Source organism: Podarcis filfolensis, assembly GCF_964270895.1.
Source record: "Podarcis filfolensis genome assembly, chromosome: 3".
In the NCBI taxonomy this organism is placed as follows: Eukaryota; Metazoa; Chordata; class Lepidosauria; order Squamata; family Lacertidae; genus Podarcis; species Podarcis filfolensis.
The window spans coordinates 54320752-54345269 of record NC_139606.1 but is presented as its reverse complement, the minus strand read 5'-3'; the positions used below and the strand labels follow the sequence as shown (position 1 = coordinate 54345269).

General features: G+C 41.5%; 2 protein-coding genes and 1 long non-coding RNA gene across 6 annotated transcripts in view; 1 reads left to right on the top strand and 2 right to left on the bottom strand.

Annotated features, from left to right (window-relative positions):
* KPNA5 (karyopherin subunit alpha 5) overlaps positions 1-14797 on the bottom strand; it is a 19106-nt gene extending 4309 nt beyond the window's left edge. The window contains exons 1-13 of the mRNA XM_083608559.1: positions 14509-14797; positions 12336-12469; positions 10798-10899; positions 10618-10717; positions 9003-9097; positions 7534-7665; positions 6193-6281; positions 5840-5939; positions 5394-5557; positions 4046-4124; positions 2306-2431; positions 1303-1430; positions 664-842 (exon numbers count right to left, since the gene is read on the bottom strand). Coding sequence (XP_083464685.1) covers positions 664-842; positions 1303-1430; positions 2306-2431; positions 4046-4124; positions 5394-5557; positions 5840-5939; positions 6193-6281; positions 7534-7665; positions 9003-9097; positions 10618-10717; positions 10798-10899; positions 12336-12469; positions 14509-14512 — 1432 coding nt within the window. The 5' untranslated portion in view covers positions 14513-14797. The remainder of the gene's footprint in view (positions 1-663; positions 843-1302; positions 1431-2305; positions 2432-4045; positions 4125-5393; positions 5558-5839; positions 5940-6192; positions 6282-7533; positions 7666-9002; positions 9098-10617; positions 10718-10797; positions 10900-12335; positions 12470-14508) is intronic.
* Positions 12464-24518, top strand: ZUP1 (zinc finger containing ubiquitin peptidase 1). 4 transcript variants are annotated; one of them, XM_083608636.1, is made up of 10 exons: positions 12464-14115; positions 15755-15889; positions 16945-17055; positions 18393-18505; positions 19326-19494; positions 20590-20778; positions 21660-21828; positions 22523-22674; positions 24030-24247; positions 24350-24518. In XM_083608636.1, exons 3-10 carry the CDS (start codon positions 16974-16976, stop codon positions 24395-24397), a joined length of 1140 nt encoding a protein of 379 aa, XP_083464762.1. In that variant the 5' UTR covers positions 12464-14115; positions 15755-15889; positions 16945-16973; the 3' UTR covers positions 24398-24518. The 4 variants fall into 4 exon arrangements, with proteins under 4 accessions (XP_083464762.1, XP_083464760.1, XP_083464759.1 ...); XM_083608634.1 differs by lacking the exon at positions 15755-15889; XM_083608633.1 differs by lacking the exons at positions 12464-14115; positions 15755-15889 and adding an exon at positions 15996-16245.
* LOC310760367 lies at positions 22820-24023 on the bottom strand. The gene is made up of 2 exons (XR_014546931.1): positions 23150-24023; positions 22820-23071 (listed from the first exon to the last, which is right to left on the bottom strand). It is a non-coding gene; the product is annotated as an uncharacterized lncRNA (long non-coding RNA).

Sequence of the window (24518 nt, the reverse complement as noted above, 5' to 3'; positions counted from 1 at the left end):
TGCTCCAAGTTGATGCACTAGCACACCTTGCCCTGGAGCAGCCAAACCAGCAAGGAACCTACAGGAAAAGCAGATGGAGCACTAGCGTGTGCTGGGCTAAAACAGACCTTAGCAACCACAACTGGCTTTGGCAGAAAAGCCAGCCAAGAATTATGACCTTCAGTTGTTACATCTTTTTAACAGCGAGCTCAAATATACAAGAACTCCCTTCAGGGCCTTAAGAAATTTGCAATCATCTCCCAAAGATTTACAAAGAAGGGTAGATTACATTGGGACACGTAATATTAGGAATGCTTCCATATTTGGAAGATTTGGTTCTGCCTGTGATTCTATTGCGTACTAGCTCAATTCTACTGCTTACTGCTTACCTACTTAAATAACTGCAACCACTTCAGAATTTTTCTTCATTTATATAAAATACACTTCTGGCCAACGTGTGGGACCTGCCCTCACTACAGAAATTAGAGTCCTCTTGCCCACTCCTATGCATGTTTACTCAGGACTATGTCTTGGTGTTCAATGGGGAACAGTCTCAAATAAAACTGCATGGGGCTGCTGCTCTAATTTCTAAACAAAGATTTCAGCAGAACAGTAACCCAACTATTCAGTGGAATTGTTTTATATTGGTAATAGGCTTGCAGCATTCACATCACAATTTCTTACCATACGCTTCCTCTATACGGGCACAGTAAGGATTAACCCCAATCCCATTTTGTTTAGATTCTTGCTCTCCATGTCGCAGAATGTTTTCAAGTCCGTTCAATGCCACCTGAACTATTTTAGAATCCATCACAGTCAGAAGATCGCAGAGAGGCTTGGTACAGCCTAAAGCCACCAAATAACTTTGGTACAGTAGGTTAAAATAAAAGAGAAATAGGGAAGAGGCTTGGATCAGTACATATTTGATGCAACCCTGTCCCAGGACAGATGCATTAAGATGCTTTCACAAACAGCACAGAGGACACACTTGACTTTTTAGAGCATATTCGTGTGTATGTACACACACATTTTAATACATGAAACACACACACACACACACACACACACACACATATATATACACATACACACACATGTGCACAAGCACACACACACACACACATTATTTAAATTATCTATACTTCTACAATGAAAGCCATGTTGGTTTTAGCTCTCCTTTCTGCATATAACTAAAAAATTTTTAATTTCAAGTACTAGAAACACAGAAAAGTATTCATGGCATCATACAATAGTTTAGAAAATGAATGGGGGAAAGTCAAAATATTCACTCCCATCACCTATGAATCAATTGCAATCCATTACCTAATCTGTTCAGGAGTCCCTCCTGATGTTGCATTAGTGATGGCCCATGCTGCTTCTTTTATAGTGCGAAATTCAGCTTTCTGAAGAATTTCAATCAATACTGGAAATATATTTGCATCTATAACAGCCTAGGAGAAAAAGGAATAGTGGAACACTGAACTATAACTTAAAGTCAATAAACTAACCAGTGAACTTAACTGAAAAGTACATTTTACATGCATTCCTTGAAAAGACACAGTGATCATTTTTCTGGAAAAAGAAAATGACCCCAGGGACTTTATGAAAAACTGGCAATTTATGTTTAGCAAGTCGTCCGTAACACTTTGCTTACTTTCCCCAGAACACTGGCAAGTTCAGAATGCCCTTTACACAAATCTCATTCAGATAATAAGCCATGGGAATTTTAGTTTCTTGGGAGAAATTGGCAAATTGTATCTTACCCAAGAATACTCCTGTTTGTTTGATAAGCAGTGAACTGGATGTTATCCGCTGTCATTTTTATCTAACAGACAACTGACTTCGAAAACTGGCCCCAAGTTGGAGTAGAAGTATTAACCCTTCCCACAAAGATGAGGACGTGAATTGGAGCTATGCCAAGATGACCGTTTGAAGCAAGGGTTAATCTTTTTTCAGAATGAGGGCCTTACTGAAGGCTGCCAACCCCTACAAGGGCTACACACACACACACACACACACACACACACACACACACACGTAGATACCCATGTAGGAGCCTCTCCTCCTATCTCAGAAGGTTTGCCACCCCTGATTTAAAGGCAATCATGAGTACATTCCTTTGCTATGATGCAGTGTTTGTTAAGATGTTCAGTCTAAGACCCTCCCCATACATTCTGGGGTATATATCCCAGCTATTCATCATAATTCAGCATGTGGAAGATACAAAGATTTGCATCAGGAACAGATGGAGAAGTAGTTAAGTAAAGGCAAATATGACATGGTCCACTGCTATGTCAGCACTGTCAGAAAGACCCAAATATATTACCTGAATTTGGCCTCTGTTTCCTGCAGTAATATTAGAAACTGTCCAGCAAGCTTCTTTCCGTATAGATTCCTTGGGACTACTCAGCAAATGTAAGAGACAGGGTAATGCAGAGCAATTTAGAATTACCTAAAATAATTTGAAAGATGAAAAGTTCTGCCTAAGCAGTGTATAATCAAATGTAGTCCATATATCCAAACACAGTCCATATAGTTGAAATAAATGTTCACATGTATGCTTACAATTGCAGTTATTTTTAAATATTATAATGCCATATGCAGTATATTTACAGAAAAAGTTACGATCATATGCTTTCGAAAAAAATGTGCTATTTAAGATCCCAATAAAGTCACAAGAGGCAATATACAGTGGAAATGGAGCACAAAAACAGAATGGGAGTTTTAGCTCTAACAGAAAATCCGGAAAATCTCACTGCTACCTAAATTCAAAGAGTTGGATCTAACTGTCAGCAAAAGAATTATAAATTTGCAGCCCTTCTCTACCAGCACTATAAGAATTTGCACAATGCTGTAACAGGTAAGCTGTACAGCAAGGATGGGGAACGCTTTGCAGTCTAAGGGTCACAGTCTCTTGAGGGCAACTTTCTGGGAGCCTAGAAGCGAAAGTGTGGAGATCAACAGGTGTGACTTTTATTTTACCTTTGTCAAGTAGGCTACATTACTGCCATGTAAAAGCCAGAGGCTTCCACACACACACCTACATCTTTCCATTCAGCCAAGCAAGCAGCATTGTCACAGTTCAAGGGTGCACTGCAGTGAGACAACAGAGGAAGGCAAGGGTGTGTGTGGCCTGGGGAAGCATTGGGGTCAGACAGAAAGGTCTAGCAGGTCACTTGTAAGCCTCAAGGCCTGAGATTCTCCATCCCTGTTCTATAGCCATTCTCATGCTTCCAGTTACACAAGAGCATCATCACCCTGGGATTTAGTTTTGCTTTCCTTGTATGAGTCTCTGTGGAAAATTACACAACAGCCCTCTGGTGAACAGAAGACATCTTCCACTTGTCAAAAGTCGCCTCCAGTTTCAATTAAAAATGTAAGCAGAAATATGAAAAAGTGGGAATTTTATATTCCGAGGGCAGTTACAAAGTGCTAGAAAATCAGACTATGTAATTGAATTTTTTTTTGGAGGGGGTTGATTACAGACTGGGCACCTTACAAAAGAAGATTGTTTTAAAAATGGTGTTCAAGATTCAAAAAGGTATGACTGTGGAGAGGTGAGGAGCAGGCCAAGCTATAGCATGCACCATAATTATGTTTAATAATCTTGTACACTTGTTCAGGTGCCAACACCTTCTTAATTTGTACTTTGCTATAAAACCACCAAGGTCTGCTTTTTATGATGCCCTGCTTTAAAACATTCAGAATGACAAAAGTCTGACCTCAGCCACAGTAACTTTAGCATATAACTGCATTACTATTAATTATTGCTATTCTTTAGTTTCTAACAGTGAAGCAAGAAAATACACATTTCAGTGAAATAATGTCAGTTGCCGCAAAGAATATGGCTTTTTGATAGTTTAAGGACAGTTCTTCTGCAAGACAGGCAGATTTCCCCTCAACTATACATAAGTCTGGATAACATTCCATCTGTTCAATCAGCACCATCTATATCCATTGCAAAATATTAACAAAGTATCCTGTTGCAATCTCTTGAAACCCCCCCCCAAAACAAAGTTAAGCCATTACACGTTGTCACTGAAGTTTTTCAAAAAGCTCTACTGACCTGTGTTTGAATATCATCGCCCGTAACAATATTTCCTACTGCTCTTAATGCAGGCGATACCACTTTGTAGTCATTGTGCCTGGAGAAAACAAAAGTGCATAGAGGAGGTTAAATTATTCTCAGACCCTAAAATAGATTACCGTATTTTTCCGTGTATAAGACTAGGGGTTTTTTACCAAAAAAATTGGTTTAAAATTGGGGCTCGCCTTATACACGGGTAGTGCTGAGGGGTGTTTTCTTAATTCGGAGTCCCCCAAAATAGGGGGTGTCTTATACATGGGTTCGTCTTATACATGGAAAAATACGGTTATTTGTTTGGAGATGTCACAGCATGCAAGTCTCACGACACAGACAAGAATGGAAGATTGAACACACGAGCTAAACCAGCAGCTGTTTGGATTATGGCTTATTATCAATTTATATACTAAATTCCGGTGTTGAGTTATGACAGCTCTTTAGCCCAGAAGGGGCTACTGAGATATAAGGTAAAGGTTCTGATATGTTTGGGGGAAGCCCAGGATTTACTGGGGAGGTGGGATGGAAAACATGTTGAAGATCTGTTAGGAGAGAAAGAGAAAACCAGGAGGAAGGGGGAATGGAATGGAGTATCCAGTCTGCAATGGCTGGCACAGAAGGAGTTCCCACTGCAACAGTTCCTTTCAGGTCCCACTTGTACATACAAATAACAAACTCATTCAGTGCTATTTCTTCCATAGCCAAGACAGTACTATCTACACACAAGGGTGAAGGGTTAACAGGCTGGCAGGGAACTCCAAAGTATGTAGAAGTACAGAAGAACGTTTTTTTGCGGGGGGGGGGGGGGAGGGAATAAAGCAGGAAAATCCACAAAAAAAGCTGAATGGGGATTAAGCATACTTAGGGGACACAGAATGCTGACTGTTTGTGGAGCGGGAAGACATGGTGTACCTTAGAAAGGGGGGAAATAGCCCTCCACACTGCAACATTTTGCTTCAGGTCCTATTGCTTACATTGTACAACGTAAATCCAGTTTTTGCTAATAGATAGAAATAAACTGGACTGGTTATATGCCTCTCAAATATCTACACTTTACAAGTTTCTTTCTTAGCATCTGGCAGAGTTTCAAATGTGCCACAGAATATTTAAGATAATGCAGAGGAGGAAAGGTTGGTGCTGTGACAATCACTGTAGATGTATTGGGTGGGTGAGGGAATCATAAAGGTCCTAAGGACAGAGGGGAAACTGTTGTGTTACAGTGGGGTTCAAAAAGACTACATTACTTTTGACACATTGGTTTGAGAACACAACTGTTGATATCTTTGGCTGCAGATTCCTAGTATCGTAATTCTTCTATTAAAAAGGGACTTACATCAGAAGTTCTACTAATCTTCGGCAGACTCCAGAGTCAATAACTGCTTGGATTTTATCGTTTGGTCCATCGGATAAGTAAGAGAGGGCCCAGCAAGCATCTGCTAATACATCTGGGTCGCTGCTAAACAACAGTCTTGACAAAACACCTAAGCAAAGACGAACCTTCAGGAGTGTAAAAAGAAGAAGAAAATGCACGTTATCAGAAATGTCCTCTTTTTAGAAATTTCATATCCGTTGCAAGCAGTTTTATAAAGAGCTGAAACCCTTCCTTTGGTATTAGTTCAGTTCATTCCACAACAAAACAGTTTGACTAAAAATTGACCCACCAATTAAGACTGAAGAAAGATTGGTTTGTATTGACTTTGCATGAGGAAATACACTGTTTTAAAGCAATTTATGCTTTTGACCATTATAGCACCTCACAGAGTAGAAATTGGACTCTACCTTGCTGAAATCAGGAGGTGGGTTCTTGCCCCTACAGAGGTTTGAAAGTGCCCAGACTGCATTTCTAGTCGTCGTAAGTCTGTTTGAATGTGTTAGGAGTCTGTCAAGAAAAACAAACAAATTTGAAATAGAATACAGCATCTAAATTACATAATAGCACAATCATGTGTGCTCAGCAGTAAGTGCCATTGAGTTCAATGGGTTGTACAGGAAGATGTGCATGGGATTACAGCCTTAATTATTCATAACAGTTTTCAAGCTAACCTTTTAAAACCTGAAATTAAGCCTAGCTATTTCCAATGTTTAAACATGTGTAAAATTAATATTTATTGCCAGAGATTATCAGTACTTACTGTAAGAGAGGGGGAAGTATTCCACAGCTTAGCACGTAATCTCTACATTCTGCATTGTCTCCAGCAATATTACCAAGAGCCCACACTGCCTTAGAAACAAAGGGTTAAATAAATATTAATACATTTTTAAAAGTCTTTAACTGCAACTCTTGTACACTGCTGTCTTCACATTACAGAATTAGCATTTTTAAAAAATAAAATAAAACTCAAGAACATATGACAAGAAGCTATGACCTAAATTAAGCTTATTAAGATAAAAGAATGGAAAGCGCCACCCTAAGAGTTTACCTCTGCAGCTCAATCTGTTGTAAAGTTGCAACAGAATATAATAAATCAGGCTGTTCAGTCCCAGCACAACAATGGCACCTATATGCCAGCACCAAACACAATCCCAATAGCAAAGGAGCAGTCACTGAAAGAATGAATGTATCAGAAGCTTATAATGGCCATGGATAACTAGCTTGCCAAGGGAATGGAAATCTCATAATAGGCAGCATTGTCCAGGTACCTACATTGCATCCCAGGGGCTATTCAAGTGGTTCAACATGTGCCTATTTTACTGGAGACAACTGTCAATGGAGAGTGGCTAAAGCTCCATAGGTAAAGGTAAAGGGACCCCTGACCATTAGGTCCAGTTGTGGCCGACTCTGGGGTTGCGGCGCTCATCTCACTTTATTGGCTGAGGGAGCTGGCGTACAGCTTCCGGGTCATGTGGCCAGCATGATGAAGCTGCTTCTGGCGAACCAGAGCAGCGCACGAAAACGCCGTTTACCTTCCCGCTGGAGTGGTACCTATTTATCTACTTGCACTTTGACGTGCTTTGAACTGCTAGGTTGGCAGGAGCAGGGACCGAGCAACGGGAGCTCACCCCATCGTGGGATTCGAACCGCCAACCTTCTGATCGGCAAGTCCTAGGCTCTGTGGTTTAACCCACAGCACCACCCGCGTCCCTCAAAGCTCCATAAAAGTAAATAAAATTAGTGTGCTAGGCAGAGACAAATTTGTTCTGCCTGAAACAATTCATTTCTGCACGAGAGGCTGTGGTTAAGTAAGATTTGTAACCACAGAACCAACCTCGGCTGCAGATCACGGTTAAGGGTGAGAAACCTTAACCACAATCCCAGTTTCTATCAACCCATTAAGCAAAACTCTGTGAACAAGCCTCAGGCTCAGGAAATTAACACTAAGCCACAGTTTAACATTACTTCGAAACTAGATCAATGTGTTGGCGCTGGGCCTCATTTCCAAGTTTGCATGGTCCTGTCTCCTGAGGTTCTTTGAAGCCCAACACTTTACTACTATTGTTTTCTAATTTAAGTGATAAAAAACCACAGAAGTTACCTGTTCCTGGACATCTTCATGTTCAGAGTTCAGCAACTTGATAAAAATTGGGACAGCTCCAGTCTCGATTACCACTTTGGTGTGCAGAAATGTCCCAGATGCTATATTTGTAAGAGCCCATGCTGCTTCAAACTAAAAGACAAAAATACAGTTAAATAAAAAAACTATAAAATGTGGATTAAGATTAAGAACATAGGAATAGCCTGCTCACGACAGTGGCCAACTAGATGCCCTTGGAAATTCAGCAAGCAAAACCGAAGTACAACAGCCCTCTCTCCATCTTATTTCCCAGGTACAAAATACACTCTGTAACCACATTTTCCATTTCTTGTGATGAAATAAGCCAACATTTTATTTTGAAAGTATATTATTGAAAATAAGTAATGTTGGAGAAATATGGGTTGAAATTCCTGCTCAGCCACGAATCTCCCACTGCTAGTCTTGGGCAAATCACTTTCTCTCAGCCTCACAGGATTGTTAAAATGATACTGATATATGTGGATACCCTTTCCCGAATGATGGGAAGCAGATGTAATAGAATAAAATTATTTCACAAGTAGGCTCTGTGGAAGAAGCAAAGAAAGACCATGGCAGCTGCATGAGCAGCCAGAGGTCCAGTCCAATGTTGCCGCCACTTACATACCACTTTACAGTGTTTGTGTATGTATGTTTTGACATGTTTGCAATGAAACATTGGGATATCTCTCAATGGAAGTATTCTGCAAAGCTGCCTCGTAGATGTACTGGGGCACAGATCACAATCTCTCTCCCACAACCAGTATCCCTCCCTAATACAGAGGAGAGGATTAGAAGCATGTGCAAAAAGCAGAATTCAAATCCTTATTTCCTGATCTCTAATGCAGCACTATTGCTCGTTGCACGACTGCATCAGGCCAGGTGCTGCCTCCTTTATTATTATTTGTTTTATATACCATACAGCTCTTCATTTTTTAAAAAATTAATAATAATCCCAGGGCAGTTGACACAATGTAACATTAAATTTGAGAAACCAAGTTAACATATACATTTAAGACCCACAAACATATTCAACACAGAGAAAAGCAATACAGCGGGAGAAAACCTTATCATACAACCTCATGACTACAGAAAAAAAGTCAACCATGCAGCTTATGGAGACCCAAAAGCCAAACAAAACAGGCACACTTTCAACTGGCACCAAAACTGAGCCACTGTAAACACCTGTTGCACCTCCAGAGGCAGGAAATTTCAAATGTAGGATGCTACAATGGAATAAAAGCCCTTCAGGCTCTACCCAAAGGCAAAATTACAAGGAAAGTCAACATGGCTACCTTTAATTTCTATTTTTTATTGTGTGTGTGTATTTGTCTCTGCATGTCTGGTACGTCTGAGAGAAAAAAACACCACCATCTCCCAGCAGAAGGATCTGAATTCTTCAAATGTTGACATTTTCCTAATGCCTTAGCACATATATTATTAAGCGAACTCACCTGAAGAGTGCAATTGTCATTCTTTTCTAGAAATTTCACAAATCTCTGCACAACTCCTGGTTTTTGTATGACTTCATCTATTGGAGGATTAGGTTCTGAAAATAAAGGTTAATTAGACTGATTAAAACAAACGTTAGGCCAAAGGTCTGCTTGGAGCAGGTTAAAGACGACAGGAAGGTGCAATTAAGGAAACAGGTAAGCAGCAGATATAGCTGCTAGGCTGCTGGGTTTGGATGAAGAATTCCAAATAACTGTCTCTGTTACTCATAGGGATATAATAAAGATAAATTGTTGCTAAGATCTCCCTGGAGATAGGGTAAAGTAAAAATATAACAGATTATCTATGTTTTGCCCAGTCAGTAAAGGAAATAAGCTAATGTTATCAACCAAGAAAATCTAGTTGATTAAACAATAAATCAGCTGGAAGATGATCAATCATGTACTGTATATAATTGTATAACCTCAGTGAGAGAGCACAGATGCAAACGGTTAAAATATGAAGAGGCCAGCTGGATTTGACCAAAGCTGCTGCTTGTCCTGTTTTCTAGTTATGAGACACATCTGTCCGAGAAGCCCTAAAGTTCTCCTCCTTTCTTTGCTCCTCCACACCAACTCTAACATTAATAGTGCCACTGAACACAGGAGGTTCGTAGCTCATAGCAATTGGTAAACGTAGCCACAATTCATTTGTCCTGTTCTTTGTTGGATCAATGGCTAGTCTGTAAAGGTGGGGGGAAAGTCTCAAAATCACGCTCGCTCACACAGCTTCCACAAATTCCAAAAACTGGCACAGGCTTATAGAAGCATGTATATATTTTTGGCAGCTAACACTGGAAATTCAGTTGGCTCAAGGGACAAAAGCTGCCGCCAGATGCTTCCTTTAAGCCAAGCATAAACCTCCATAATAGCTACAGGAAAGGAAGGAGGTTCATGCTTAACCCACCCTTTTGGCCAGAGCGCATCGTGGCAATTGAACACAGAGTGCTTTTGCCCCTTGAGCCCAAGACAAGCTCCAGTGATAAATGTTGAAAGTGAAAAGGGAGGGGGAAGTAGTAGCAATCTTTCTTTGTTCCTCAAGCCATTGCAGGGGCTTGATTACTTTGTGGTCATGGGTGCTCAGCTCCTAAGCCCAAAAGGAACCTCTCATGGGGCCCAGCAGCAGAATCCTGTGGTTGGAATGTGTGTGCTTGTGCGCAAGCAGAGTTCCAAATTACTTTTGTCACTAGTTCAATTTATGAAAATAATTTCAACACAGCTGATACAAATAACATTACCACAGTAAGAGAACACTCAACTTTGAGTACATCCAATAAAAACAATTAGTTTTAAGTCCCCTACAACAAACTAGATGAATTATTGGAGCTGCAAAGAACAGTGGGATATTAAGTGAAGCGTGCAGTTGCTGTCCTGCTACCGTTTTGTTTTGTTTTCACAGAGTGACTTTTGGCATTCAGCCATTATTTCTGAATGAATACAGGCACTCATGTGATGAAAAACACAGACCACAGCCCAACAAACTGTGTTTTAAAAATAAATCTGCCCCCCCCCATGCAATTTGAACCCGTTGGAATAACATTCGCAACTTCCATTTTCTATGAAAAGAAATACAATTTACCTTTAGAAAGCAGTTTTCTAAATCTCTGAGTAGCTGCAAGTTGTTGGTCGGGATCTTCTGAGAAAACCATCTGCACCATATCACAGGTAATGACATCTTCCTAAAAAGTAAAAGCCATTATCACTCCGACATCTTTCAGCTACAACTATCAAAATGCTCTGTCTGTTGCGGGTAATTTACCTCAGGAATAGGCACTGTAGAGCTCACATCAGGATCCTGGATTGGACTTTCTTGCATTGACTCTTCATTTCCCAGTAGAGCAACATTTCTGCGTTTAAATAACTAAGAAAAAGAATCAGGTTTGTTTTCAGATTGAGGAGGGAGAGAACGGCATTTAAAATTTGTTTACATAAATAACCCTCAATTTTAAAACCCATTTGCTCAACCAACTCCATTTCCAAGTTGTTCAAAAACAAAAATCATTCGCTTCCTCTGACAGCTTCTTTAAAATCAGGGATTTCAATAAAAGTTTAAGTACACACCCAGTTACCGTACATTTTAACTCAATTTGGTAATGATCCTAGGCAATGCTGGAAATAGCAAGAGAAGAGCTGGATCAAATTTTGCAGAAGAGGGGAGACAATACATATAATTCCACAACCTGAACCTGATCTCAGTCTTGGCTTCCACTACATGTCTGAACTGGCCCCAGAAGGTTTCCAGTTTAGACGTATTACACAAACTCCAAAATTCAACATTGTAAACCTAAAGCTATTTTATCTAGTAGCTAATAATTCTCTGTTTCGAGAGTTAGATTTCAGTGGGGTAAGGGAAAAGAGGGCAAATCTACTGTGGACCAATAACTTATTGTCCTGATGTGCCCTATTGCATTTTTCAAACAAATACAGTTCTGACACCAGATGCTGAGAACAAACAGAAGACGGCAAACACCATCGTGTTCTATTTGTGTCCAAATGCACCTGGCAGGCTACTGAAAAACAGCTGCCCTTTGGCTGATTCGCAAGGCAATATCCCCTACAGTTAAAATAAAATACCTTTAAAAACTAACACTACTTTTCTAAAAGCCAAACCCAAATATATCTGCACAATAATCACTTACTGTAAACATGGGTCTATATGCAAGTAGAGTAATACCACAAATAAAAACACAGTGGTGTGTTAGCAAATAAGCTTTCTTTGGGTAGTAAAAACAACTGACAGTACATCACAAAAGCTGAGGTTTCATCGGCTCCCTAACACCTCTTGGTTTAGCAGACCATGGTAACATACTTCCATATGTATAGATGCACAGTTCTCCTAAACTGAATAATGTCACTTATTTATCTATAGATCTTTTATTCTGCAAGTCAGCCAAAAAAAGGTGGCTAACAAACAAGACAATCACTAAACAACAAACGATCACTAAACAAGACACGCATTTAATAACAAAATCCTATGCACATCTATGCAGAAATAAGTCCCGCTGAATTAAATGAGATTTACTTCCAGGGAACTTGGATTGCAGGCATAGGGCCAGATTCAACTAAGTTGTTGTGTTAGAGGAAGCTAGTGCAATGACTACTCCTAGCAAAACAAGGCTTTCCCCCTGCCGCCACCCCCCAAATCTGCTTGGGAGGGTCAGCAGACCGACCCCCCCCCCCGAAAAGCACATGGGAGGAAAGGAAGTGTGCTCTGTCTGGCAAGCAAAAATGCTTGTGCTGATGGAATGATCACCTTAGCGTGATACCGAATCCCTCCCATAATCTTTAAAGACTTACTTGTTCTTCCCTTTTCTGTTTACGAAGCTGAATACCTTCCTCTTCTCTTCGTCGCCGCATCTCTTGGGGATTGAGGGCATTGTTTTTATAACTTTTCATTCTGTAGTGATCCTTTTCTGGGCTTGCCATGGTATCTACAATAAAGAGCAAGAGAATTGATTGCATTTTCTTCTCTGGACTGCCAGTCAAGGCCAAGGTAACAAGAGGCGATAACCTAGGGCCAATCCACATCTCACATTTAAATAACATTCAATGCACTTTTAATACATACTGCTTCCACTAAAGATCCTGGGAACTGTAGCCCCCCCCCAAGCTACTGTTCTAAGTGCCCTTAACAAACTACAGTTCTCAGGATTCATTGGGGCAAGTCATGTGCTTTAAGTGTGTGCTGGATGTGCTTTAAATATATGGTGTGAATCTGGCCCTAGAAAGAATATATGAATATTTACTGTTCTGCATATTATTATGTCTGTGTAGGCAACATCAGCATGTAACACAGGAATTTCTGCTACTACCAGATACAGCTTTACAATATGTGAACAAGCAGCTGGAGCAAGTCTCCTATGAGGAAAGATTGCGGCATTTGTGTTTTTTAAAGTTTCAAAAAAGGGCGCCACTCCTGAGAGGGCACTACCACCTGTTGCCACCAAGCATCCTTCAAACAGAAAGGGTGCATGGGGCAGAAGATCTTAAACAAGATATTATAAAGCGTTCCAATTTACAGGAAGTTGATGGAAATCTATGTGAATGTTTCTTACATGAATTGACATCACAGACTTAATTCAAAGACAAAATGTTCAAAACACCTCAGATACAAGGATCTTCAACTGAATCACTTCAAAAAATCAGGTGCTGGACATTAAATGTATAGTTAGGGTTGCCAGTGGACTAGAAGAAACTAGCCTTTAACAGTGGCTTGATATACAGTAAGCAGGAGGAAGCTTGTCACAGCGCGAGCATCACATGCTCAAGTCCTCACCTCAAGCTGCTGTTAACAAGACACAATTACAGAAAGTGGACGGAAAGTTGGCACCCCCATACTGTCTAAAAATTACGGGCAGCTTTTGAATAAATCTGCTCGCCATGGCAAGTGTGGTGCCACCCTCTGGCAAGTGTGACCAGCAGCACTGTCTTCCCATTTTGAAGCTGCAGAGGTGGGTGGAGATTGCTGGACTGTTGCACCATGACACCACCAGTTCCAAAGTTGGGAGGAAGGCTGGGAATTGTTTGACAGCTGCGTGGCCAAATCACCCAACGCAGCCTTGGTCATTCAGGGCCAGATCTACAAGTCCCAGGGCCCCATACTGACATGTCCCACTCCCAAGAGGGGAAAGAGAGGCAGGAAGGTGCAGGATTAGATTTCCTCCCTGAAGGAGTGCAAAGTGGCAGGTGGTCCCCTTGGCAAATGTGGACAGGGGGTCACATTGGGCTCTGCTGCCTGAAGGCTATTGGAGCGTCTTAGTCACCAAGGACCCTCCCGGCCTCCCCCCCCCATGGTTTGGGGGGGGGTGGGGGCGCTTGACAGGCGACTAGAATTCTTAGAATTCTAGAGCATGTGAAGAGTGTCGTTTTTGTTGTTTCCCGCAAAAAATCTACCCCTGCCCAACGTCCTGCCTCAAAGGAAGCCAGCAAGTACAAATCACCAAAATCAAACGGGCAGATTCCTGGGGCGGGGGGGGGGCCGTGCCAGGGGAATCCCCGTCAAAACAAGACGGCCAAGTCCCCGCCTCGTGGAGCACCAGGACCAGCAAGTAGGGGAAGCTCGCGTGAAGGAACGAAGGTAAGAATAGCACTTGCAAACCAGTTATTAATATAGACAGATATATATGTGCGCGCGCGTGCATATGCCCTATATATACACATATTTGCTCGGAAATGAGTCCCACCGATGTCAGTGTGGGTTACGCGCACAGGACCGCAGCCATGAGTTGCCCGTGGGCTTTCCACCCGAACGCAACAGCCCCAAAAAGGGGGTGGGGAGTGCAGCACTGCCCCGCACGCCTGTGGGTCGGGAGGAGATAGGGCAGCAGCGCCATCGTCCTTTAAAAGAAATAGGGATGGGGAGGCAGCAAAGCGCCCCTTGCATTTTGAGCCACCCTCCTTTCCTCCCGCCACCCGGAATCCAGTGGCAGGAAGGAGCTCGCCCCGCGCCCCTCCCTTCACACTCACGCACCCATTGCGGGCAGCCCCCCGCCGCTTTCCCCTCCGCAGAGCAGCAGAGCGGGCAGATTCGCCGTCCAAGATGGCGGCTCCAGGCGCGCCGAAGAAGCCGGCCCCTCCTCTTCTATCTCCCCTCCGCCCAGCACCACCCGCGCGCCGGCGGGCGCGCGCGGAGGGGGAACGGAGCCGCCAATGGCGAGAAACGGGGCTCGCGGTTCTCCCGCGGCCCACGGAAGGCACGCCCATAGAGCTAGGCAGCAGCGGAAGAGCGACAGGCGGCTCTCAGCGCGCGGGTTAACTAGGTGACGTTTTGCTCCGCCTAAGGGGAAAAAGGAGAGCGCAACAAGGCACAGGCGCGACGGAACGCGGAGAGTGCGCATCATGCAGCAGAGCTCTGGACCCGGCTGTTCGTTGATCGAAACCACCATAATAACCCCTTCCCAGCTACCCATGATAAGAGGGAGATAGAGGGGCTCTCGTGAGAGGGGTGGAAGAAGGGGTCGGTCGGTTTCTATCGTTGCAGGGAAGCGATTAATTGGCTCGCAGTGCCGGATTTACATATAAGCTAAACAAACTATAGCTTAGGGCCCCACTCTTGGGGCCGCCCAAAAATATAAAGGGGAAAAAACTGGATGTACGTTTCCAAAGTATAAGATTAAAAACATATAAAACCTACATACAGGAACTGTGTTTTGTGTTGTGTAGGCTCCTATAATGTAAGTCATGGGCCATGCCTGGTAGCCTGCTCCCTAAAATATCACTGGTTGGCTCATTTCTATATATAGGGTGCCTACATTATGCATGGACTAGTTGCATATATTCATATCGCATATATTCAACACACTAAAACCAGCGACAATTTGTTGTTGACAAAGGACAGCTGGACGTATAAAGGGCTCCGTTACTTTCAGTAGCTTAGGGCCTCATCAAACCTAAATCCGGCCCTGTAAATATACACTAGTAAAGAAGGACTAACAGTGCAGTCCTAACCATGTCTACTCAGAAGCCCTTTTGTGTTCCATGACACTCCCACCGAATTATACTTTTGAGCGCTTCAAAAAGGAAAGTATATATAAGCAAGAACGAGAACTCTGTAGGTCAGTTTTCCGCAACCTGGTACCTTACTGGATATTTTTGGGCTGCAACTGTTGCACGACTTTCAGTCCAAATCATATCCAGTAGGTTGCGGGAAACTAAAAGAAGTTTAGTTTAGAAGTTCGCTCTCTTATACTTAGTTTCCTCTTCGTGGAATTCTGCAGGAACCAGCACCCTGTCTCCGCAACCAGATGATGCCTACGGGAAGTCCGCGCAGGCTCGGTAGGATGGGAGCTGTAACTCAAAGCATCTCCACGCCACCTCGTTGGGGAAAGCCAACATAGACTCTTCTGGAGAGCGTGCGTAAACTGCGCGTGCGCAAGGGTCGGGTTACACAGTGGCTGCCTGTGAAACGAAAGTGTAGGCTTGTTTCCCTTTTTAGTAAGTCTAGGAGTCACGTGAGAGGATAGAGCCGGGAGAGCGCGCGCGCGTCTGAGCGACGTACGCGGTGGGCTCTTCTCCGCTCGCGCTGGGCTCCTGGCAGCCGCGGTAGGTGTCGAGGTGTTTATATCCGCCTCGTGCCAAGGGGGCGTGGCTCCCGCCGGGAAGGGCGCAGAGATGGAGTTCTCCGGTAAAGCCCGGCAGGGACAGCAGCGGCTTCTGCAGGGGGCCCCGTCCGCTGGCGCCCGCGCCCCGCCGCCTTCTCCCGCCCGCGGTGAGTGAGACCTGGAGGGATGTCGCTTCACATTTCGGAGCTGTCTGGCTTGAGAATGAATCATTTGCGTGCGGAGTGTCGAGAGAGACCTGCGACCGCACATTCACACGTGCGAGTCGCCCGCTAGATTGATATGCACGTGGGAACCGTCTCTGGTCGGAATATGGGTCTGGCTTTATAAACGTCAGGCGCTTATATAGTATGTAGGGCATCAGGATCCACCGTGCTCTCGTGCTGCCTGTGAGCATGAGAGCAGAGCCTCTCATATATATAGATAGATAGATAGATAGATAGATAGATAGATAGATAGATGCCTATGAGCTCTTATGCTTATATATATATATATATATATATATATATATATATAGGCAACAGGAGCTTGGCCCTCATTTCCGAACTCTTTTCATTAATATATACTGTACTCTTGTTGTTTTTCCTTTGCCCATACACAATATATTCAAAGCATGCTAAAACAGTCTTTCCCTCGGTCTGAGTAGTGCAGTTTATTCTTCACGGAGTTACAATATTAAGGCATTGGCAGCTCCAAGCCATCTAGCACTCAAGAGCAGCCACTACCAAGGGACTCCCCCAAACTTGGAACTGCCTTCTAGGTATGAGCTTAGCAAGCAAGCGTTTCTTTCCAACAGAAGAATATGCAATGACCTCATCATTTACTCTTAATACTTTGCTTTAATGCAGAAAATGGTCAGGAGCTGTATGAATGCCCAATGTGCCACCTTGTTTGTACTGATTACCCAATTCTGCAGGAACATGTTGAATTACACTTGGAGGAATGCACCTTTTTAGAAGGTAAGGGGAAGATTCCAAAATAGGAAAGACATATTTTGTATATTGATGAAAGATGTAATGTTTCATTCAGGAGAAGCTGGTATTATCCAAATAATGCAAGGTAACATGAAATCATATGACTTGGAACTTCATATATCATGTTAGCATATCATAAAAAAGTAGAAAACAATGCAGTGTAACAACAACAACAACACTTTCAGAACTGGTAGCAATTTTGTTTTGTATGTCTCTTTCCTGTAATGCTAGAGACTGTATCAGTAGAGACACCTAAATAGCATATATCTGTGCCCTGGGTGGATAAAAAACAATTAAAGAAGACATTTGAGGAGTCGATTAAAAAACAAATCACATATTTTTGTTTTTTAACATAGCACGGTTAAATCTGAATACAAGCATAAGCAACTTCTTAAAAGCCGAATCAGTGGCCTTCAATCAAATGTAATGAGTTAAGGTTGCCTTAAAAGAAATATCTGTTTTCGGCACAAGTGAGGTACTTATCATGATTTTGGTACTGGGAACCAAGGATTGGTTAGTCACCACAAGCCCTGGATCTACAATAGTGTTTGTATTTCATTGAGAGGATTACCCCCTAAGCCCATTTTGGTGGACACTGCAACTTGACCAGTTCCCAAATTATCAATATTTCCTCTCCCTAAGCAAACAATAACAATTTACCTTTCATCTTAGGAAAATAAATTGCTCTACCAAGGAATTAATTTACTGGTCCTCGCTTCTCAAAAATGCTGGGTCCTTAGCTAAACAGACAGGTACAAATGGGCTGCAATGAGCAAAATCTCCAGAGCATTCACTACTATGCATTTGTGGGCTCAGGATGGGTGTGGAGCAAGGCATTACAGATATGCTGTGTAGAGGAAATGAAACAGAAAGCAGCAAGGTTAGACAGACATATATTTTGTTCATTTACGGCTAAATAGAGCATTCATATTAATGTGTTTAACCAATTTGTATGTATCATTATATCTGAACTACAAGTGAGAAGCTGGGTTTAAATCTGTGATCTAGGTGACTATGAATGGTATTAAATAATACCTTCTGCCTAGGAATGTAGGTAATTGAAGTTGCAATTCTGTACACTCTGCTAGACGTCAGCCCAATATAAGCACAATGGGACTTAGCTTCTCAGTAACATAGGATTGTGCTGCAAATTTAAAACATACAGGTTATTGATAAAAACCTGGAATTTTCAGAAATATTCAACATCATCAAATATGGCAGGTCTTCTATAGCAAACGTAATGTACAACATAACCAATTGTTATGTAGCTGTAGCTTCGAAATAGTCATTAGACTTTTATTTTATATGATATTGCGTGACAGTGGAAAGAAACTTGACTGACCTAGAATTGGCACAGCATCTCCAGAATGAGGAAGACAGGCAAAGAAGAGCAGCAGCAGCAAAACAAGAAAGAGAAGATTTCCAAAAGCTACAGGTGTGGTATCGGTGTTCTAGTTGCAATGTACTTCGGTATAGCTTGTAAATATATGGAGTGTTTTGTAAATGTGTGATACATTTACGTATTTCTTTTGTGCACAAAGAATTAATGTTTATCGTTAAGTGTCTCTTGGTAGCAGTTGGTTGAGCAGAGAGCCTAACGCCTTTGGTCAGGATACATTTTATAAGCTAGGTCAGAGGTTCCCAAACTTTAAAAGGAAAACTATAGAGACAAGTGTGCAGAGACTTCCAGCGTTCAGAGGTTACAAGTAGAAATGTGAGTAATTTCTCTTCTGAGAATTCATCACAAAGAATGACTCTGTAGATAATTGGCTGTTTCTTATTAATTATCATGGAATCTCGTGCCTAGGTTTTTCAAGCTGTACTACCCTAGTTCAGAAGCAATACAAATTGCAATATTTATTCTTATTTCTTTAGAGAAATACCATAAAGAGTGCATATGAGTGTGTGTGTGTGTATGTATACGATAAAGTGTGTGTGTGTGTGTGTGTGTGTGTAGATATATATAATTTATTAAGTTGATTAGTCACTTGTCTCTAAAAGGTCCCCAATGACATTGAAAAATACATACATAAATACATCATATCATTGAAAAAGGGTATTCTGGTTATAGTTACTACAAAGGTTACGCTTAACTCTTAAATGGGCAGCTTCGTGTTCTGAATCAACTTCCATGGTTCTCTTGCATTCTCTCCTCTGTGCAAGGTTGAAGCAGGATTGCATGCGCTAACAATTCTTCTTTCTCCAAGAACTGCTAAGACTTTTTATTGCTTAAAAGTATAATATATCCTTAACAGAGGCAATATGGCTTGGATGGCTCCGGAGGATATAAACAGCAGTCGCTAAAAAATATGGAAAAGGAAGTGGCTTTTGGGAGAATGACCCCATCTGACTATCACAGGAGAAAAGCAGACATGATGGAATCTCTGGCTTTTGGTATTGATGATGGAAAGACAAAGACTTCGGGTGAGTAATTAAAAATGTGTGAGTTTCTTCAAAGGTCTGACTGAGGTGTCTAAAAATCATTTTGCCAAAAGCCATTGTTCATTAAGTGTGCTGCAGATTGCAAAATCCTTTTTTTCTGCCTGCAGAGAAATAAGAGTATGGACCTTTAGACAGGAGCTAAGAATGGCAATTCCTACAATCCATATTAAAGATAATGGTGCTCAGGTAGATTTAAAGTCACGATTCAAAAATAGGTTATAAATTGTCTAAATGTTTTATCTAAATACCATGACGAATTTCAAAGTAGAGAACCGGCAGTCATCATGGTTTTTGCCAACCTTCGCAAATAGTAACAGGAAACATACTGCAGTTCTCTGGTGTATCTATCTAGTGCTTGCTATCTAGCTAAGGGTGAATGATTTCATAAAACTTTCTCAGTAATTATGACCAAATGCTGTCTTGTTTCTGCTTGGTTCACAGTATCTTAATATATTACACCTAGTCTCCTGTAATGATTTGACACCTTCATTAAGGAAACATTCTGCTTAAATAAAGCTGTACAGTGGTGGTGACTGGCTGTTTGCCTTGTCAGCCCTTCAAACTTGCAACTTCCTTGTCTGACGGCACAGTGGTGATCACAGGTTTCACATATTATATCTTTACTCTTGGCTTCAGGCAGTTCTTCTTGCGTGACTACTTTGGCACTCTTGTGGTTTTTGCCAGATTTTTCACCTTTTAACTATTGTTTTAGCTTCAAAATTGAAATAATCATTAAATTCACTTGTGCTGTGTGTCACTTAATTTGCACTCTTAGTTGCATGTGCCTTAGTCTCTCTCCATTCACCATAAGGCCTTAGACAGCTTGCCTAACACAGGATAGTAAATCTATAGCTGAGGAACAGGCTTGGAGCCATGTCTTCTGTCGGTGTGTTAAACTATTCACTACTTGTTCCCTGCTATTTGTCTAGTTATGTAGAATTTGGCAGTCATTATTTTTACTTTTTTCATACTGGTTGCATCTTGCAAATTGTGTGACTGCTGTTGATGTATCATCAGTAAATAGAATTGCATAAACTTAAGTCTCTTTCTCTCCCTGTCTTCCCTTTTTAAAATCAGGAATTACTGAAGTACTGTGCCAGTACTATCAGAATGAATGTAAAGACATAAAGCGTGTATGGCTTTCTACAGGAGTAGATCACTTCCATTGTTCTTTAGGAGACAGAGGTTGGGGCTGCGGTTATAGGAACTTCCAAATGCTTCTTTCTTCCCTCTTGAGGAACAGTACCTATGAAGAGTGCTTGAAAGGTGGGTATTTTTGCATGGAATTGTGCTGCCAGTGGCACATTTGCCAGCCTGAGCGCTTGCTAAAAATGTGTTCCTATGCTGGCGTATATTACAATATCTGCATCATATAGGTTAAAAATTGGTGGATACAAGAACAGTTTTTTCAATTTTATAGCTTGCAAATGAGCCTGCAGAATATGAACCTTTCCCTGTCCAGATCATAACTTCCTTAGGCCTTTTGTTGTTTAGTCGTTTAGTCGTGTCCAACTCTTCATGACCCCATGGACCAGAGCACGCCAGGCACTCCTGTCTTCCACCGCCTCCCGCAGTTTGGTCAGGCTCATGTTTGTAGCTTCGAGAACACTGTCCAACTATCTCGTCCTCTGTCGTCCCCTTCTCCTTGTGCCCTCCATCTTTCCCAACATCAGGGTCTTTTCCAGGGAGTCTTCTCTTCTCATGAGGTGGCCAAAGTATTGGAGCCTCAACTTCACGATCTGTCCTTCCAGTGAGCACTCAGGGCAGATTTCCTTAAGAATGGATAGGTTTGATCTTCTTGCAGTCCATGGGACTCTCAAGAGTCTCCTCCAGCACCATAATTCAAAAGCATCAATTCTTCGGCGATCAGCCTTCTTGATGGTCCAGCTCTCACTTCCATACATCACTACTGGGAAAACCATGGCTTTAACTATACGTCCTTAGGCCTTACTCGGGCTCAAGTCTAGGGGAAGTCCTTCCCACTGATACCATTTTTTGCTGGAAAGCTTTTATGTCAAACAAGAGGAAGTAATTCCCCAACAGTAAAGGCCGTCCCACTTCAGGACGCTTAGAAATCTATTGTAACTTTGGTTTTGCCTTTTCATAGCTGCAACTTGAATGTTGTCCCGTTGTTGTTGTTGTTTTAGATAATTCATCAATTCCATGCATTCCAAAAATTCAGTCATTGATTGAAGATGCTTGGAAAGAAGGCTTTGACCCACAAGGAGCTTCTCACTTCAACAGCAGATTACATGGAACTAAGGCATGGATAGGAGCATGTGAAATTTATTCACTTTTAACTTCTCTCAGGATAAAGTAAGTGCTGCCTATTAAAGGAAGTAAAAAGGTTTTAGTTCTAAGCACATGACACCAATTATGAGAGTGATTTATGTGAATATCACAGAAATTCAAGTTCGAACTGGTCCTATGTAGAGATGGGATTTCCAGGAGAATAAGAACATGAAATACTTAAGGGAAGAATTGTGTTGGCAATTGGTCAATCAGTTGCCTAGGAACTTCCTTCTTGCATCTTTCCTTGCAACTCTCTTTTTAAAAGAAGATTGCTACTTCCAAAGTTCTTCCATGTATAAATGGTGCAAAGTTATTGCTTGCTACAGCATGCTTTCATTTCACTGGTTTAAGTTTCATACAAAGAAAAAGTATAAGTTGTATATTTATTTATAAAACATATATATCCCGTTCATTAGTGTTTCAAATCAGGGCAAGTAACAATTAGGTAGTAAAAAAAGAAGAAAAAAGCCACCCAGATTAACATTGCAGGAAGGTTTTTTTTTTTAAAGGTATCAAGTAAAAGATCATTCTCACACTAGGGGGAGCTGTGTACTTGAAGTAATATGTGCTACTACAAACTCACAAATGTGACCATTGTTCTTACAGCCGAGGCAAAAAAAATATAACAGTGGTAGAACTTGGTGACTAATGCACTAAACAAAAGATGCTATCTGACATTGTAACAGTTTATAAAGGCTTCATTTAAACTGCCTTATAGGTGTCAGGTCATTGATTTTCACCAGCCAACAGGCCCTGCAGGAACACATCCTCGTTTGTTGGAATGGGTTTTCAACTATTACTCGGCAGACAAGGAAAACAGTTCAAAGGTTGTGTGTACTCCCAAGCCACCAATCTACCTTCAGCACCAAGGTCAGAGAAACTTTCCACTTCTCTCTTTTCTAAACATTAAGCTGTGTTACTCATGCATTAGTGATGTCCCCATGTCCAGTTTTTGTTTTATGAATTATGCTTCCTGGAAGAGCAGTGGAATGTCTTCTTAACTGTAATTCTCAAATATAATTGTATTATTTATTTCATAAAATTTATACACTTCTCAGTTGTAAAAACAAAAAAACCTCCTCAAAGTAGTTTACAAAAAAGATTGTAATTGTAGACCACAAGCTTAACATGAGTCAACAGTGTGATGTAGCAGGGGTGGAAAAAAAGCAAATTCTATTCTATGCTGTATCAACAGAATTGTAGTGTCCCAATCAAGGGAAGTCATAGTAGTTCTCTATTCTGCCTTGGTCAGACCACACCTGGAATACTGTGATCAATTCTGGATACCACAATTTAAGGAGGATATTTACAAGCTGGAACGTTTGCAGAGGGTGCCCAAGATGACCAGGAGTCTAGAAACTAAGCCTTACGAGGAACGGTTGAGGGAGTTATGTTTAGCCCAGATAAGGGGAGACGAAAAGGAGATGTGATAGCCATCTTCAAATATTTAAAGGGCTGCCACATGTGGAGGATGGAACGAGTTTGTTTTCTCCTGCTCTGCAGACTATAGCCCATAGGTAGGCAAACTAAGGCCCGGGGGCCGGAGCCGACACAATCGTCTCCTAAATCCGACCCACGAATCAGCATGTTTTTACATGAGTAGAATGTGTCCTTTTATTTAAAATGCATCTCTGGGTTATTTGTGGGGCAAAGGAATTTGTTCACCCCCCCAAAAAAAATAGTCCGGCCCCCCACAAGGTCTGAGGGACAGTGAAAAAGTTTGCTGACCCCTGCTAGCCTATACCAATGGATTCAAATTACAAGAAAAGAGATTCCAACTAAACACAAGAAAGAACTTTCTGATAGTAAAAGCTCCTACGAGAGGTGGTGGACTCTCCTTACTTGGAGATTTTAGGCAGAGGTTGGATGGCCATTTGTCATGTTGTAGTTGAGATTCTTGCATTGCAGGGGGTTAGACTAGTGGGTTTTGTTTTGTTTTATTTGGTATATTAACGGATTTGAGGGGATGGTTTGTGTTATGAGCTGCTTTGAAAGTCAGAGAGAAAATGGTAGATTTTTAAAATAAAACTTACCTGAAAAAGACATTTATACAAGTAATTTGTTTTTATAACAATTACAATTATCTGTGTAAGCATTAAGTTATATATTGCAATTCTGTACAGCAGCTTGGGGTTTTGCTTAAGTGGTTTGTAGACCGTGTGTTAGCAGAAATGTATACTTGATGGGTGTGTTTGTTTGTTTGTTTGTTTGTTTTTAAAAAATAGGTCATAGTCGTACTATTATTGGAATAGAAGAAAGGAAGAACAAAACTGTGTGCCTACTGATGTTTGATCCAGGTTGCCCCTCACAAGAGATGCAAAAACTCTTAAAAGGCATAGATGGGAACAGTCTCAGATTGCTTCGAAGATTTGTGGGCAGCTTAAAACATAAACAGTATCAGCTTGTGGCCATAGACGGTGTACTGTCAGCGGAGGAAAAAGTTGTGAGTATTTCAGATAAGAGCCCATCTGATTAAATATCTTAGTGATCTACTGTGGTGTAAGTAAAAGTGGCAACGCTAACTCTTGTTTGTCTCCCACTTAAGACTCGTAGGCAGGCTTCTCAGCGCTTCGTGGCTCAGCGGATTTCTTGAAATTAGGAATCCTGAAGAAAATCAAGGAAGCTGCAGGAGAGATTCTGGTACATTCACACAGGTTCTTGAACGATGTACATAAACTTTTTAAAATTTAAAAATAAACGTTGGGGGGAAATGA

Bases quoted from the DNA above. Each gene is read 5' to 3' on its own strand.
- ZUP1 (XM_083608633.1), top strand. From the start codon at position 16,149: ATGGAGTTCTCCGGTAAAGCCCGGCAGGGACAGCAGCGGCTTCTGCAG. The intron at 17,056-18,392 runs GTAAGGGGAAGA...ATTGCGTGACAG, and splicing joins GGAATGCACCTTTTTAGAAG to TGGAAAGAAACTTGACTGAC. The intron at 21,829-22,522 runs GTAAGTGCTGCC...ACTGCCTTATAG, and splicing joins TTAACTTCTCTCAGGATAAA to GTGTCAGGTCATTGATTTTC.